The following is an 18,254-nucleotide window of genomic DNA, read 5'->3' on the forward strand; positions in this document are numbered from 1 at the left end:
CTTTATTTCGTAAGGTGGGGGCCTCTGTGGCCGATGTGTTACTATCAGATTCACTTTCCGATGGTTCAAACTGATACGGTTCTACATGTATAGCAGTAGCCTGGACACACACTCCAATTTCAGGACTATCACAGTCAGATGTATTACTATCTGAGGAATCCGAAGAATCTTCAGTAAATCCAAACGAAGAGGCCATTGCAACCACACTTGCCTGCCGAGTCTGGCTTTGGTCTATAGCTGTCAAAAGCCTCGGACTTAAAGCCAGTTACCGCTGTGATGTCATGCACTCAGGGCTGGCTGGCTCAGCGGGGCAGCTCAAATGCCAACTTTGCGGTCGATTTTAACTCTCAAAAATATATATGAGTGATTCCACGCTTATGGGTACTGAAATGGGGACATGAACTTATTTTTAAAAATTCACCTAAAACCATTTCTTTTTTTACCATCAGGTCACAAAACATGTAATCTTTAATGAATGATATGTTAAAAGATAACTTTAATTTTCTGAGATGTAATAAAAACATATTTATATGCCAAAGTCAGAACGTAACAGAAGTGTTGTGGACATATATATTCTCAATTTTAACAATGTAGAATTACTTTTTGAAACATAGGAAGGTGATGTTTTAGCAAATATAATTAATAAACATGTGTAGTAGAATAAACATACACATTCTTTCAATAAGATTAACATGGTATATAGCTAGATTGTAATTAATTTGTAACAGACGCGAGATGGACAATCGTAACAGAAGTAATGTGACAGACGTCATTTTGGAACTCATAGGCTTGACTTTGGCATATAAATATGTTTTTATTACATCTCAGAAAATTAAAGTTATCTTTTAACATATCATTCATTAAAGATTACATGTTTTGTGACCTGATGGTAAAAAAAGAAATGGTTTTAGGTGAATTTTTAAAAATAAGTTCATGTCCCCATTTCAGTACCCATAAGCGTGGAATCACTCATGTACATTTTTTTTAAATTCCCATTTATGCAGCATACAAGAGTCAAGGATGGAGATACTATCCGCTCAGAAATGTATTTAAAAATAAAGGTTCTGCATATCTTCTTTTAAATAAGGTGCTCTATTAGAGATATCCCAATAGAATGCGTAGAAGGGACTCCGCTGAGCTGTCCGCTGAGCTGTCCGCTGATGTGGGCTGGCTTGAGATCAGCTGCAGTCAGCTGATATAGCTGTGGTTGAGGGCTGAGCTTGACTTTGTGGTCTTCCAGAACTTATGCTATGCTCAATTTCTGTCAGGACCACTTTCCTCAAGTTTCTTTTATTTCCACTTTCCTTTATTTACATTCCAATATTTGCAACAAGTTGTATTTGGCAGTTGGCTCTGTTCTGGGACCTCTCTGCCCTTCCCCATGCATATCTGGAAAGCCTTGGGCAGGGAGAGCACACCTTCCTGCCCTACCATGTGCCTGCATGGAAAGGGCTGCAGCAAAAAAACACACCAGTCAGACCTACCTGGCCTTCCATGCCCTCATGGAAGAGCAAGCAGGAGGAGCCCACCGAACCACCAGGTAGGAAGTAAGCCAAACCAAGATGAAATATGGTGGGGCAAGCCGAAGCTTCACTGATTGCCAACAGAGCTAGCAAGTTTACACTGCATAGCTGCTCAGGTCAAGTCAAGTTTATTTGTATAGCGCTTTTAACAATAAACATTGTTGCAAAGCAGCTTTACAGAGTTTGAATGACTTAAAACATGAGTTAATTTTATCCCTATTCTATCCTCAATGAGCAAGCCTGTGGTGACGGTGGCAAGGAAAAAGTCCCTCAGACGACATGAAGAAGAAACCTCGAGAGGAACCAGACTCAAAAGGGAACCCATCCTCATTTGGGCAACAACAGGCAACATGACTATAACATTAACAGTTTTAACATGAAGTCAGTTTTGTTGATGTTATAAACTCTTCATTGACGGAAACTTGAGTGCAAAACTGTTCATGACAACTGCAGTCCTAAAGTTAGCAAGTCAATTGTAGTCCTCAGCCATAAAAGCATTACTGTAAGTGTCCAGAGCGTCTTTCAAGTGTGACTTTCAACTGTCCATATGGGGCTGTCCTCCACAGGAGCGATGCGATGAGACTCCAACCAGACGCAGACACTGCACCGTGGTGACAGTGGCAGGCGTGCTCATTGGGAATAGATTAGGGATAAAATTAGCTCATGTTTAAAGTCATTAAAATGCTGTAAAACTGCTTTGCGACAATGTCTGTTGTTAAAAACGCTATAAAAATAAACTTGACTTGACTTCTCTACAGATTTTAGACAGGTCAAGAAGCCTGGGTACAAAGGAGCATCCCTGGGCATGCACATTGCATAATTAAGATGCCCAAACATAGAAACAATTCCTTTTTAAAATTGCTGTTGCCTCCTGCACTTCTCATGACCTCTCTGAAACGATTTGATTTTTTTCCCCCGAGAGGCACTGAAGCTTGCATCTGATTGCTGATGAGATGCCTAGAAATTCTATACTCAAGTCAAGTTGACTTCTATAGTGTTTTTAACAGACATTGTTGCAAAGCAGCTTTATAGAAAATTAAAGACTTTAGACACAAGCTAATTTTACCCCAAATTTATCCCCAGTGAGCAAGCCTGTGGTGACAGTGGCAAGGAAAAACTCCATCAGACGACATGAGGAAGAAACCTTGAGAGGAACCAGACTCTAAAAGGAACTCATCCTCATTTGGGTGATAACAGATGGCATTATTATAAATAATTTACTTCTATCATGGTGTCCTATATAGTCACAAAGTATAACTGTGTAACCAGGAAAATCATTATAGTTTTAACAGGAGGTCTGTTTTGTCGAAGTTATAAAATGTTCATTGATGCTTTGAGCTTTGTCATTGCGAAGAGCAGATAAATTGCTTATTAGGGTTTTTTTCTCTTCCCCAAAAAATATTTGCGGGGAGCAATACCTATAGGGTTAACGTGAGCTATCAGATTAAGTAGTTGGGTGGTGATGTCATGGTTCTACAACGCAGGAGCTAGCCCCTCGCTAATTGGGATCATGGAGGATGTAAACAAACCTGCTATTGCTGGGAAACACAAACTTATAGAGGGAGCCGACCAGACTCCAGGGCTTGGATTCTGGGGTTCATGGTGGCAAGTGATGCTGGATGCTCAACAAGGCTGACAAGAAGTTATTCGGGTCCACAGGTGCAGCTGCTAACCTTTAGACTTGCGCTCTCTTTGGGTGGTGGAGCAGCCAGAGCTGGGACTGCGCGGAGGTACGGGCAGCGTTTTTTGTTTTTGGCAGCTTCCCTAGGAGCAGAGGAGCTGAAAAGATCTGTAGCTGGGAGCTCAATGTGGATGCCCCCTCAACAAAGCAAACAGTTCCTCAAGGGAAGCTCCAACTGGAGCCGTGATACTATATTATGCTTCCCCCCACACAAACCCGTCTCTTCCGTCGGTCCCTCTGCATTATATGTTGATCCTGAGACACCCAGTCAGATGCTGACCTCTTCTGCTCCTCGGACTCACCTGATCCATCCTGATGCTGTATGTCTAGTTGGAGTCTCATCTCATCGCTCCTGTGGAGGATGGCCCCATATGGATAGTCGAAAGTCGCACTTGGACGATGGCTCTGGACACTTATAATAATACATTTATGCCTGAGGACTACAGTTAACTTGCTAACTTGAGGACTGCAGTTGTCATGAACAGTTTTGCACTCAAGTTTCTATCAATGAACAGTTTATAACTTCAACAAAACTGACTTCATGTTAAAACTATAAATATTTTTCTGGTTTTACAATTGTACTTTGTGACTATGGAGGGCACAGTTATAGAAGGAAGTTATTTAGAATCACACTATCGGTTATCACCCAAATGAGGATGGGTTCCCTTTTGAGTCTGGTTCCTCACGAGGTTTCTTCCTCATGTCGTCTGAGGGAGTTTTTTTCCTTGCCACCATCGCCACAGGCTTGCTCAGTGGGGATAAATTTGGGGTAAAATTAGCTTATGTTTAAGGCCTTTAATTTTCTGTAAAGCCGCTTTGCGACAGTGTCTATTGTTAAAAATGCTGTACAAATCAACTTGATTTTATTAACATGATTTCCAGGAGTCTGCATGCAGGCCATTAATCCTGGGAGCAGAAGACTTCTACAACCCCAATTCCAAAAAAAGTTGGGACACTGTGTAAAACACAAATAATAACTGAATGTGAAGATTTGAAAGACATGGAAAACCTACATTTCATTAAAAATAGTATAAAGACAATATATCAAATGTTGAAACTGAGAAATGTTGTTGTTTCTTGAAAAATATATGCTCATTTTGAATTTGATGTCAGCAACATACTGTATTTCAAAAAAGTTGGGACGTGGCAACAAAAGACTGACAAAATTGTGTAATGCTAAAAAAAAAAACCTAATTTGGTTAACTGGCAACAGGTCAGTAACATGATTGGGTATAAAAAGTGCATCTCAGAGAGACTCAGTCTCTCAGAAGTAAAGATGGGGAGGGGTTCACCACTCTGTGAAAGACTGCATGGGCACACAGTGCAACAGTTTAAGAATACCGTTCCTCAATGTAAAATTGCAAAGAATTTGGGGATCACATATCTATGGTACATATCATTGAAAGGTTGAGAGAATCTAGGGAAATCTCTGTATGCAAGAAACAAGGCTGAAAACTGATATTGGATGACTGTGATCTTCAGGCCTTCAGGTGACACTGTATTAAAAGCAGATGTGTCTGTAGTGGAAATCACTGTATGGGCTCAGGAACACTTCAGAAAACCATCGTTTTTGAAAACAGTTCATTACTGCATCCACAAATGCAAGTTAAAACCATATATACACAATACCAGAAACACTGCCATCTTCTCTGGGCCCAAGCTCTTTTATGATGGACTGAGGCAAAGTGGAAAATTGTCCCAAGGTCTGACGAATCAAAATTAGAAATTATTTTTAGAAATCCTAGACATCATGTCCTCCAGGCTAAAGAGGAGAGGGACCATCTGGCTTGTTATCAGTGCACAGTTCAAAAGCCAGCATCTGTGATAGTATGAAGGTGCATTAGTGCACATGACATGGGTAGCTTGTACATCTGGGAAGGTTTCATTAATGCTGAATGATATATACATGTTTCAAAGCAATATGCTGCCATTCAGACAAAATCTTTTTTGGGGAAGGCCTTCCTTCTTTCAGCAAGACAATGCCAAACTGTTTTCTGCACATATTAAAACTGCATGGCTCCGTAGTAAAAGAGTCCAGGTGCTAAAATGTCCTGCTTGCAGTCCAGATCTGTCTCCCATTTAAAACATTTGGCACAATATGAAGTGCAAAATACGACAAAGGAGACCCCAAACTTGAGCAACTGAAACTTGTATATCAGGCAAGAATGGGACATTTGTCTTTCAAAACTACAGCAGTTGGTCTCCTCAGTTCCCAAATGTTTACAGAGTGTTGTTAAAAGTAGAGGTGATGTAACACAGTGGTAAACATGCCCCTGTCCCAATTTTTTTTAAATGTGTTGCTGGTATTAAATTCAAAATGAGCATATATTTTTCAAAAAACAATAACATTTCTCAGTTCCAACATCTGATATGTTGTCTTTGTACTATTTTCAGTGAAATAAAGGATTTCCATGATTTGCAAATTATCACATTCTGTTTTTATTTACAGCTTACACAACGTCCCAACTTTTTTGGAATTGGGGTTGTACTTGCCAAACAAGAGCTTCGGTGAATGGAAATGGTGCTCTTTTGCAAAATGGCTGCACAGGAAGCAGCAAAGGTAGGCAGGTTAAAGCAGCTCTATGAGAGATATGCAATAGAATGCATAGAAAGGAATCAGTTGAGCTATCAGCTGATCTGGGCTGGCTTGAAATCAGCTGCAGTCAGCTGATGTAGCTAGGATTGAGGCCTGAGCTTGACTTTGTGGCCTACCAGAACTTACGCTATGCTCGATTTGTCAGAGGTTTTGTATAACGTTTTTATTTGTCGAATTTGCAAAAAATAAAAATGCCGTTTCTCAAAATCCAGTGAAGGTGGATAGAATAAAACAGATGCTCCATGAAATGAGGCGCATAGCACAGAGTTGGCTACAAGCAATGTACGACGAGATTGAGTGGAATAACTGTTTTATTCTATCCACCTTCACTGGGTTTTGAGAAACAGAGCACTTTTATTTTTTTGCAAATTTGATGAAACTATACAAAACATCCGACAAAATCATTTCCGCTTAGAATGTAAACAAACCAGTGAAATGACGGTAGCAATTTGTGAAAAATGCTATAATTATTCTTGAAAAATAAAAAAGAGACTTTTATTTGATATTTTGTTGCTTGTTTTGTATTTTTTGTGGTTTTGTTTTCTAGTAGTTTTTATTTAGTCCTCGGTTGGTTCAGCAACACACACTCCACCATTTTGCTGTTGTTCTTTAAAGTTTATTTTTTGGCGGTTGGCAAACCAACTTAAAGGTGCATTTATTGCCACTGACTGGATTGCAGTGTAGAACAGGAGATGATTTTTTTTTTTTTTTTTGGGGGGGGGGGAGACTATATTATTTTAGTTATTTATGTTTCTTTTAAATACTTGATAACACAGCCTCCATTTTGTTTTTCTCTACTCAGTGTATGAGCTGGGGCTGGCACGGTGGTGTAGTGGTTAGCGCTGTCGCCTCACAGCAAGGAGGTCCGGGGTTGACCCCCGTGGCCGACGAGGCCCTTTCTGTGTGGAGTTTGCATGTTCTCCCCGTGTCTGCGTGGGTTTCCTCCGAGTGCTCCAGTTTCCCCCACAGTCCAAAGACATGCAGGTTAGGTTAACTGGTGACTCTAAATTGACCGCGAGTGTGAATGGTTGTCTGTGTCTATGTGTCAGCCCTGTGATGACCTGGCGACTTGTCCAGGGTGTGCCCCACCTTTCGCCTGTAGTCAGCTGGGATAGGCTCCAGCTTGCCTGCGACCCTGTAGAACAGGATAAAGCAGCTAGAGATAATGAAATGAGTGTATGAGCTGATATTTTAGTAGAGCAACCAGTCAGAGCATGTGATTGCTCATATCCAGTGAATAGGGATAGAATTCACACACACACACATGCATACATACATAAGATGAGATAAGATGCATTTTATTGTCCCCAAAGGGAAATTTGTCTTGGACTTCATTGCTGCTACAATGCTGCAAATGAACAGTACACATACCAACATATACACACACGCTAATAAATATCAGTACACATGCAGACACTAAGGACAATATACAAACACACACTAATAAATATCAGTACAGATACAGACACACACCTGCAGGTAAACATAAAAACATATACAACACATGCACCCACGCACACAGAACCATGAGTATAAATACACAACCAAAAACCACCATGATGAACCATCCTTAGCCCTATTGCACAAAACCTTTGGCCTTAGAAGCATTCAAAACTCTGACTGAAGTTGGCAAAAATGAATTTTTAAAGTGGTTAAGCCTGCAGTAGGGGACTCTATAGCGTTTGCCTGATGGTAGAAGTTCATATTCAGAGTGGACGACATGGGACTCATCAGACAAAATTCTCTGTGCATGTCTAAGTACAGACTGCTCATAAATGGCCTGCAGAGGCAGCTTTTCAGACCTCCCTATCACTTTCATTGCTGTCTGTACCAGACGAGCAATTTTTGATTTCAAATGGACTGAGAGGTTACTGTACCAAGCTCTCATACCGTACCTAAGAATGCTTTCCAAGATATACTGATAAAATAAAAACATTACTTTTTGGTTTACACCAAACACCCTGAGCCTAGCCTGGGAAATCCCATGCTGCTTTGCACAATCGTTCCGATCTGAAAAGACAGCATGGAAACTATGGTCTAAAGGCTCGCCTGAGTTAGGGAGCCAATCAGAGAGTGGGGAGGGGTGGAAAGACGGTGACGCGTACTACTCGACAAACAGAAGCTTGTAGTTTATTTGGGACTGTTTACGGATCACATTTAAGATGGCGGCGAGCGATACGAACCAAACTTTCAATCAAGCTTTAGACACTGTTCTGAATAGTTTAGAGCGAAAGTTTGTTTTAAAAAAAGAACAGCATTTGGCGTTACAGTCTTTCTTCGTCGCTCTAACTACATCACTGGGTACAACTGCCATGATTGGCCATGGGCTACATATACGCCAAATGATAGACATTCGCAACGTCCAATAAACGGCCGTTGACAATCGTAAACCACACCTCCCCTGCGAGAAATTCAATAGGCGGATTCCAGACCATATTTCACTTGTGATATGGTCTGGTGTTAACCAGACTACCCTGAGCCTGCGCAAGAAGTACAATCTTTGCTGCAGGCGAGAACACAGGTGGTCAACATGGACTTGCCAACTGAAAAGGTTATCAAGGTGGATACCAAGATACATGTATGAATTCACTTGGCTGATTTTTACACCATGGATACAAAGTGGAGTATGGTCCCCTATTAACTTAGGATCCAACACCATTTCCTCTGTTTTCCTAACGTTAATAGTGAGGTGATTTTCATCACACCACTTAACAAAAGATTTCACCTCCTTATAGTACGCTGTAGGCTCTGTGTCCTGGTACAGCAGGCTCAGGATTGCAGTGTCGTCAGAAAATTTAAAGATGGCTGTGAGAGCAGTCATTTGTGTACAGTGTAAAAAGCACTGGTGAGCTGACACAACCTTGAGGTGCACCTGTGCTAATAGACTTGGTGTCTGAGAATGTGGTGTTGATTCTTACATTCTGAAGTCTGTTAGTTAAAAAAGAATGGAACCATCTAATGATGAAAGGGCTTATATTCATATGATTCATTTTGTCTATCAGTATGTGGGGTTGCAGTGAATTAAAAGCAGAACTAAAGTCAATAAATAAGATACGTGCATAGGCCACAGGATTCTCTAGATGTTTAAGAGCAAAATGAGTAATGCCAGCAATAGCATCATCTGTACCTCTCCCTTGCTGTAGGCAAATTGAAGCGGGTCTAGAACAGAGGTGACGTCCTTTTGCAGCAGTGACACCATATATTTTTTTCAAAACATTTCATAACAATTTAAGTTAATGCCACTGGTCTATAATCATTGTTTTCTTTAGGGCAGGGTTTCTTTGGGATGGGAATAATAGATTTTTTCCAAAGGGCTGGGACTACATGTAAATCTACTGACTGCTGAAAAATGGGGCACCAGGCCGGAGTAAGCTCTTCTGCAAAAGTCTTTAGGAGGAGAGCTGAGATACCATCAGGGCCTGTAGATTTCCTTTTACACACCAGACTAAACAATGACTGAATTTTGAGGGGGTCAACTACCAGCCTTAAGCAAGAGTCAACAGTTTTAATTGTTTGTAATACATTACTGCATTCTAGAGAAAAGTCTTGCTTATCAAACCTAAGAAAAAAATCATTAAGATCATTTGCCATTTCTACCTCATTACTAGTTATGAGACGCTTGGTACAGGTAGTCATATTGGTGGCAGCTTTCATAGAGTCCCATAACTTTTTAGAATTCATAGAGGTAAAACTCTGTTCAATAATATCCTTATGTTTTGTATGTGCATCTGTCAACATTTGATTAAGCTCTTTCTGTACTACTTTTAATCCCACTCTATCATTAGTTCTAAAAGCCAATTTCTTACGATTAATACAGTTTTTAATCTCCTTAGTTACCGTATGTAAGGCTTATTATTGGGATATACTGTGATTTTCTTTTTTAGTGACTACACAGTCCACACAGAATTTAATATAGTCTGTAATAGTTTCAGCAGCCTCGTCAATACCCAGGTCATGGAAAATGTCCCAACATGTACAGAGAAAGGATCCCTTAAGTGTTTCTATATTGTCCTGTGACCATACAAAACTAGACTTTGTCTGTGGTTTGTTACTCTTAAAAACAGTTTTATAGGTTGGAATAAGATGAATTGTGTTATGGTCTGAATTTGACAATGGAGGCTTTGGCTTAGCAAGGAATGCATTTTTTTAATATTTCCATAACATTTGTCTAGCGTTTTATCACGGGTGTTACATTTCACATATTGTTCGAATCCGGGTAGGGACAGTTCAAGTTTGCATTGATTAAAGTCACCCAGAACAAAAACAGGGGCGCCAGGTGTTTTCAGCAACTGATTGTGAACACAATCGGTTATTTGCGATGCTGCTCGTGCAGCATTTGCACTGGGGGGGACATAGACTGAACAGATGATAATGTTCCTGAACTCCCTTGAGAGATAAAAGGGTCTCAATGAGAGGCATAGCAGCTCAACATTAGTGTTACATACAGACTCCCTCACTGAGTAATTCTGACAGTAGCTGTCATTGATGAACACGCCAATGCCGCCTCCCCTTTTCTTCCCCGACGTTTCATCCCTGTTGGCACGAACAACAGAGAAGCCCTCCAGCTCGATTAGGGAGTTGGGTATGCCCGTGTGGAGCCAGGTCTCTGTAAACACGACTCCCGGTATTCAAAGCACCCCTTTGCCAAGATGCGAAGCTCTTCCATCTTACTTTTCAGGGATCGCGCATTGCAGAGAATAATGCTGGGCAGCGATGTCCTACTGCCTCTTCGGCGGAGACGCTGTCGTATGCCCCCTCTCCTGCCTCTTTTCCGTGGTTGTTCGCGTTCCCAATGCGGAGGCTGTGTTTTGACCTCCTCGGGTAGATCCACTGAAGGAACAACCCCCATGCAGCGGAGGGACAGCAGAACATCTCTAGCGTAGATGAGTGGCGACTCACCCGCACCGCGTGAAAGTGTTTGGCATATTCCCAGCAGTGCCATGATTATCCACAAAAGCAGGAGTCCTTGTGCAGGTAACTTCATGGTGAACACAACATACACACTAATCACTCGTATCTGATAAAATAACGACCAATCACCAATAACTCAAGCCGTACAAAACAATAAAAAGACAAAAAACAGCAGCAGCAGCACGAGTCCGGGTCGCAACACAGCAGCGCCACCGGAAGTGAGAGAGATAGATTATTTATTATTATTATACAGCTACTGCAATATTCTTTTTATTATATAGATACGTCCCAGAAAAAAAAAACGCAAGCATAATTTTTTTCATTTCAAGCATTGTTTCTTGCTGCATCTTCTTTCTTTTCAGCCCATCATGTTGATTGCAGTTATGGGCCAAGCCTCAGAGTTCTTTTTCTTTTGCTTTAAAAGTTGAAATTGAATTTTTTGGGATACCATATTCTTCAGGCAAATTCGTTGCTTTCTCACCACACTTTAGATGGTCCAAGATATGAAGTTTGTCTTCGATGGTGTCACGTCCGTACGCACGCAGCGGGACACTTCAAATTGCTACTCGCATGCAGACGCACAGCACCATTAGGACTAATTACCATGCACCTGCTCCGGATTAGAGCACAATCACAGAGTGCACTTATAAGGACTCTTGCTACACACATACCTTGTGTCACATGTTACCAATCTTTTTGTAGCACAGTGTTGATATTCTGGTTTCCAACTCTGTTTTATATTTTGCCCTTTGTCTACGCCTTTGATGTTCTGTCTATGCCTTGTTTGACCATCGCCTGTTTCTTGACTGATTTTTGATCACTGATTTTGATCTGTTTGCCAGCATGTTTTTAAATAAAACTTTTCCAACAATTGCATCTCTATTGCCTGCATTTTCTGACAGATGGAGAGTATCTTGTGTTTACGCATAGCCATGACTGCAGTGCTTACAGAGTGAAGACTCAAATAAAACTGATTTTAGCTCATAAAATAAAGTCCTTTTAAGGGAATTTTTTTTTCTTTGAAGTCAGTCATGGTTCTCGATAATTGCTAGTGATTGACACCAAAGTGAGGCTAGTTAAGCCTTTGTGGTGTTGACACATATTGTTAACTTGACTGCGAACTTGATTACTTATTGTTTGTCTCTGGAGTGAAGAGGAGTGTATGGCTCAGTACTGTGGTTTGTTTGTTTGTTTGTTTGTTTGTTTGTTTGTTTGTTTGTTTGTTTGTTTGTTTTAAGACTCTGACTCATTGTCATTAAAGGCAGGGGACACGGACATAGTTTGTTATATGTGAAAGTTCATAGTAAGAGTTTATTCTAGTGGGGTTATGGTGTATTGTCATGTTGAAGACCTCTCATCTTGGACAACTTATCACCCTGTCCAAATGCATGTATTCTAAAAATATTTTTTGTTTGCTGTATTGTGTATGTTCAGGTACTTGCTATGGGGTCATGCAGCAGTGGAGTACCACAAAGCACAGACAAGTCTAGGTCCATCACTATGGCAACAGCTCAGCTCTGAGCCACTTTTGGACCAACTGGTTATAGACAGGATGTTAAATACTATTGCACGCTTTCCATTGCACCGGCACCTTATCCCACAGGTACCACACTTGACGCCAGCACCTGATTCCAGATCAACTTAAAACAGCATGCTGGTGCTTTTTACTACTCTTTTTAAATCAATTTAACTACATGTAGCACCAATACCCAAACACACTCAGAACTAACATATCCCTTTAGCCTGGATACTCCCAATAACCAAGTCATTTTTACCCACATTAAACCTTTCTGATTCTATATGACCTCCATTTTTATTACTCCTAAACATTTACACACCCATTCGAAGTTGTATTCTTGTTGTCAAATATGCCTAGACAAAACGTACACTTGTACCAGAATAATTTTCAAATCACTTATAACGAACACAGACAGACAATTAATTTAACCTTCAGCAATAATATACTTACTCATATTGACTAAGTTTCTCACCATCTTCATTTAATATGCACAATCAACTGATCTCACTCTGATGTATATATGCACATCCTAAACAACACTTCACCTGGAATATACATACATATGATACAAATTGCACATTTCTTTTGTGGCTTATGTTTTTTGTCCTCTTTTTGTATTTGGAAGAACAAACCAATAGCAATAACTACTTTTTTTTTTAACTAAATATTATTTAGCAACATTTTTAAAATAGTTCCAAATTCATTAAGCAGTAATGTTCAAAGTTTTGTACTCCTTAATATCAATTAAGCTTTTGGTTGTCATGCATTATTTGAAGTTGGATGTTATTTCAAAGCTTAGTCTAATAATTGAAACAATCATGAGACACACAATTATTAGACAGATTTTAATTTTTATTCATTTTCATAAGGAGAATGAAGAGTTGCCTTCCATAGAAGAGAAAGAAGGTTATCATAAGATGCGTCTTTACGATCCTTCCTTCCTTATACCCCTGTTCAGCTACATTGTCCGCCCAGGTAAACATCAACTGAGCACCACCATAAAGTCTAACAGTATAAATTCAGTATAAATACCACTACAAAAGTTACTTATATGGGAAGAAAGTGTTTGTTCAAAATTGTTTATAACACCATAGCTGATCTGTGTGGAATAATGATTTAACAACTTAATAATTCAGTGGTACAACAGAAATGTGCTTGCATACCTTTCTTGGTGTGTTCAAATCCCTACAATGCCATAGCCATCTGTGGCTGAGAGTCATGGGAGCAAAATTTGACATGTTCTCTGAGTGGGAGAGATGGGATATTCTCTCCTCTGTTACTTGGAAAGACACTAGCCAATTGTGAACGTTTGTGAGCTCATGTATGTGGAATATGGCAGGTAGAATTTTCTTATGAGTGTTATGCTGCCCAGTGATGCAGGGTAGATTCAAGAAACTTTGATCAGTCTGTTCATCTGTGGCCTCTTTAGCATTTTATGCCATTTGGAAAGTACTTCGGTATGCCTATGGAGATCAAACTGTAAGTCATAGAGACATGAAATTTGGTATAGGTACTACACCTTTCCACCGTTCAAACAAGAGAGATGAGCACAACTGGCCTGATAGTGGCACAATAGCTGTGGGTTATATCCCAGGAACCACAAGTCATAGACAAAATTCTTTATTCTTTTTTCGGCTCATTTTTTGATTGAATACAAACAAAAAGCTTCAAGGATTCTACCCACATACAGTTTGAGCCAAGTTATTAATCTCTTTTTTTTTTTTTTTTTTTTTGCTATTCCCACAAATTTCTTGGCTGAGAAAGTCTGATATTCAGACTGAGCATGAGACAGATTATCAAATGGATGCCATTTGGTTAGAAATTTAACTGTTAAGTGAGGCCTTATCTTTGCAATGCTTCTTCCTACCGGCACCGAATTTGATACACATACACTATGGAGTGTTTAGGTAGCTTATCAATTTTGATGCCTCTCAGTTGACTTGTTCATCTGGAAATACTTGTCTGAGGTGAAATTTTGTTTGCTAGTTTGCTGTTTATCATGATTGGTTAAAACAAAACAAACATGGCTGCCAATGACCAATCAGATTTCAGAAAGGTATTTGACAGGGTTAAGAGCATAATAAAACTGCAATGACATGTCCATTTAACTACACTCTAGTGTTCTGTGTAACCTCACAAGAATTGGACAATTGGTTGTGCTATTTGTTTTATAATCTAAAGACATGACCATGCCATACTTATTCGAGATATCATCTTGTTTGTAGATTAAAAATCATAAATTACAGCTATACTTAAAATTGTTTCTTAGTATAAGTTAATGTGCAAGTTTTCACCAGGATAAATGATTTTTCCCTATTTTCTAACAATAATTTGTTTACTTTCTAACTGTACATTGTTACTGTACAAACAACCTGTATAAGTTTACATTGCAAACACGGTGGTCTTTGTTGTGTTTAACACGTCACCTTTCCTCACAGAGTCTATATTAGATTGCCGAAAGTTTGTATACAGTCATGCTCTGGGCCTTACAGTAGTGTCCCTAAGCAGCTATGATCACAAAATGAGGGCTGCAGCCTACCATGTTTTGGGTTCCTTCTACCAGCATTTGGAATCTGTTCATTTCAAAGAGAAAAAGCAGGTACTCGGCTCAGCTCAATCATAAAATTCCATTTGTACCATTGTACCAGTTATTTATTTGTTTAATTATTACAGCCGAATGGTAAGCACATTGTTGTCTTCTGTCCCCAGCTGCTTTATTTGTTGGATACTCTCAGGAACGCGATTCAAAAGCAGAATCTCAGAGTGTCGTTTATACATGCTACCTACATTGCAAAAGTGGCTCAACAGATTCTGAGACCTGGTGTGTTATTTCTAGAGCGATCTTTTTCATTTGCATACAGTCATTGTTGTATAGATTTGATTTATTTGTTTACCCTCAAAACTATCTGTTTACTTACAGAGGAGCACATGTACTTGGTGGTCAATAGGTTTCTTTTGGGAACCCAGTACGTGGATCTCAAAAGGTTTCCAGACTTCTTCAGACTTTTCTATAGCTTTGATTTAGAGGTAATGCATTATCTTTATTCCTTAGTCTCTCTCTTCTGTTGCCATTGCTTGCTTGCTTAATAATCAGAAAATTACTGTTTGAAGCCAGCGTCATGTTTTTGTCTCCTTTATTGTTTACTGTAGCATAAACTGGAGAGGGAGTGGCTATTGAAAGTGCTGGAAGAAGGTATGAGAGATGGGCTCTGCTATGAGCTATGTGAACAGCAAAGCATCTTCCATACACTCCTAGGTTTCTGTAGTAGCCCACTCTGTGACCAGCCTGTCCAGGTACACTTCAGCTATGCACTGGCTTTAAATGGAGCACCTTTTCAAAAAGGTGTATTTATATTAGGTTGTCTGTATAATAATTGGATCATTTTCTGGATAGTACAACTGTATGCCTCACTGTATACCTTACTGTACTGTACTCTACTGAGTTTAGTGGTCTAGGCAAGCCTAGATTTTGCCAAAGTGCAATCAGAGATTCAAGAATTAATACAAAATGAAACCTTAGTTCGATAACATGAGTGTAGTGACAGAATTCTTTGGCATCAGGCATTTTGAGGATTTGTTTCTGCTCTCCAGACCAACAGTCTGCTCACAGGCCAATTTCAGTTTGAGGCTTTCTAGTTGGGGAAGTCCAAAAAATATATATTTTTTGTTAATTAATGCCTAATTTGAATAATAATAGTCACTTTCAACAATCCTGCAGCCTGAAGTTACCTTATGTCTGTAAGACTGGTAATTCACTTAACCCTTTGATGCAAAACATATGCACACCCCTTCTAATGCACAACATGGGTCAAAAATGACCCGCATTCATTTTCCAGGTTATTTCATGCTGACTGAGTTTTTCTTTGCTCTATCTTTTGAAATCAATTTATTTTATGATTGAATATTCCAAGTATTCTTTAAATATCTTGTTTTTAATTACCACAAATCATTAATTTAATTTTTTCTTTCCTACTTTATGAAAAAAAATACTTTTTATATTACTACACATGGGTCATCCAAGTGTGATTTAAAATTAAATGTCTTAATACTATAATAATAATAATTTGTTTCAAGTAATTACTTTAGCAGTGAATGGGGCCAGTTATTTATTTATTAACTATGTGGTTAGCTAAGCCAACTACAATAAAATTAGCTAACTAAAGTAGAATATGTCAACAGCTAGGTAGCTAATAGTAATTACTTGTAACTTTCTGACAAGTAATCTACTCACTTTCAAGGTAACCTAAACATAATCAATTTTTTTCTAAGGTAATGTTAGAACAATTGAAAAACATGTATTAGATGGGCAAAGGGCACTGTGCTGAGCTGTGAAATGTCTGACACAAGCACAATTCACAGTTCCCACCAAACGCTGTAGTAAATGCATGCGGGTCGTTTCTGACCCATGTGTCTTGATGTAGAATTACAAAAGCTGTGCTTGTTCATAACTTAAGAAAGGAAAAATAAAAATGATGATTTGTGCTAAACAAAAACAAGATATTTACTGCATATTTGGAAAAGTAAATGACAAAATGAATTTATTTCAAAAGTATATCATAGAAACACTCAGCCATACATGAAATAACCTGGAAAATGAATGCAGGTCGTTTTTGACCCATGTTGTGCATTACAAGGGTTCAAAAAGGGTTTTTATTCAAAAAGTAAGAAAGGAAAAAATAAAATAAGGATGTAGGATGATCAAAAACAAGTTAATTGAGTAATACCTTGAATACTGAATGATAGAATTAATTTATTGCAAAGATATAGAAGATAAAAACTCAGCCGGGTCACTTTTGACCCATGTTTTGCATCAAAGGGTTAAAATAAATGTATTTTCATAGCATGCTTTTTCATAAAATTGGTCTGCATTATATTCAACCTTCAAAATGATGCAACTTGCAGCAAGTTTTATTAGGATATACCTGCCTTCACCAGCACTGGGGGTGGGGTTTAAAAAAAAAAGCATGAAACAGTTTTACCTGTTGTAGATAGAATTTGTATGCATAATGCAAACATGTTACTGCTCTGCATTAATCATACATTTTCATCAGTGATTTGCAAGAATTTACAACAGGTCCTTCTTAATATTAAAAGAGTTGTGTTTTAGTGTTTTATTTTTATCATGACCATGCAAAATTCAGATTGATGATGCACATTCTGGCACTAGGTCCTGCCTACATAAGCAGAGATGCAAAATCAAATTTAAGGGAAAATGGCCAAAAACTACAATAAGCTTGATGTTCTTTTTTTCAGCAGAAGCATGGGTCAGACTAGATGCAAGTAAATTTGGCCAGTGGGCAACCTTTTCCACTGAAGGAAAAAGGATCTGGAACTTGAAATATGTGCATTTAGTTTTGGTATTGGTCACTTTTATTTTGCTTTGGAAGGTAAACAGCAGAGAAGCTGCTTAGGATTAAATAGTAATCACACAGTTTTCTTATTATTCCTTGGTGCATATCTGAAAAATACACAAAAAACAGATTAGCTCAGTAGGTGCATTCATATGCAAATCAAATTCCATCGGGCCCTTCCGTAATCACCCGAATCACCACCATACTGTTTTTGTCAGTGAAGCTCTCTTGTGGCAGTAGCTTAAGGGCGCATATACTTGTGTGAGCACACATCTGCAAGCATGTCATGTCAGGATGCTTGCATAGAATAAAATCTTCATATTTGCACAATGTCAGCGTGAACCTTACCAGAATTTGTACTATAGTCTATATTTACTATAGTCTATTTTCATTAGTCTGTATTCAGAAGCATCTTGTATCAAAGCACTTTGGTTTACCTAGTATTTAAATCTACACTTCTATCACAAAATGGTTGCTTTAGATTTTTTGTACTATGTTTTGCTATGTTACTATGGTTTAAATCACCTGCACTGTGTGTGTATTGAGAGTCCAGAAGAAAAAGAAATTTAGGTGAGCAATCTGGCAGGCCATTTAATTTAGCCATTGTAATGAGCTACAGCTTGTACAAAGCCTCAAATTATTTGTTCACATGAATGCAATATCATAATTGTAG

General features: G+C 38.9%; 1 protein-coding gene across 4 annotated transcripts in view; it reads left to right on the plus strand.

Annotated features, from left to right (window-relative positions):
* urb1 (URB1 ribosome biogenesis homolog) overlaps positions 1-18,254 on the plus strand; it is a 430,640-nt gene that overhangs the window by 378,075 nt on the left and 34,311 nt on the right. For all 4 annotated transcript variants that reach the window (XM_060905914.1, XM_060905916.1, XM_060905915.1 and 1 more), the window contains 6 exons: positions 12,146-12,314; positions 13,100-13,205; positions 14,669-14,829; positions 14,940-15,051; positions 15,151-15,257; positions 15,381-15,524. In XM_060905914.1, the coding sequence (XP_060761897.1) occupies positions 12,146-12,314; positions 13,100-13,205; positions 14,669-14,829; positions 14,940-15,051; positions 15,151-15,257; positions 15,381-15,524 (799 nt within the window). The remainder of the gene's footprint in view (positions 1-12,145; positions 12,315-13,099; positions 13,206-14,668; positions 14,830-14,939; positions 15,052-15,150; positions 15,258-15,380; positions 15,525-18,254) is intronic.

The sequence above is a fragment of the Neoarius graeffei genome, chromosome 23 (genome assembly GCF_027579695.1).
Source record: "Neoarius graeffei isolate fNeoGra1 chromosome 23, fNeoGra1.pri, whole genome shotgun sequence".
Lineage (NCBI taxonomy): Eukaryota > Metazoa > Chordata > Actinopteri > Siluriformes > Ariidae > Neoarius > Neoarius graeffei.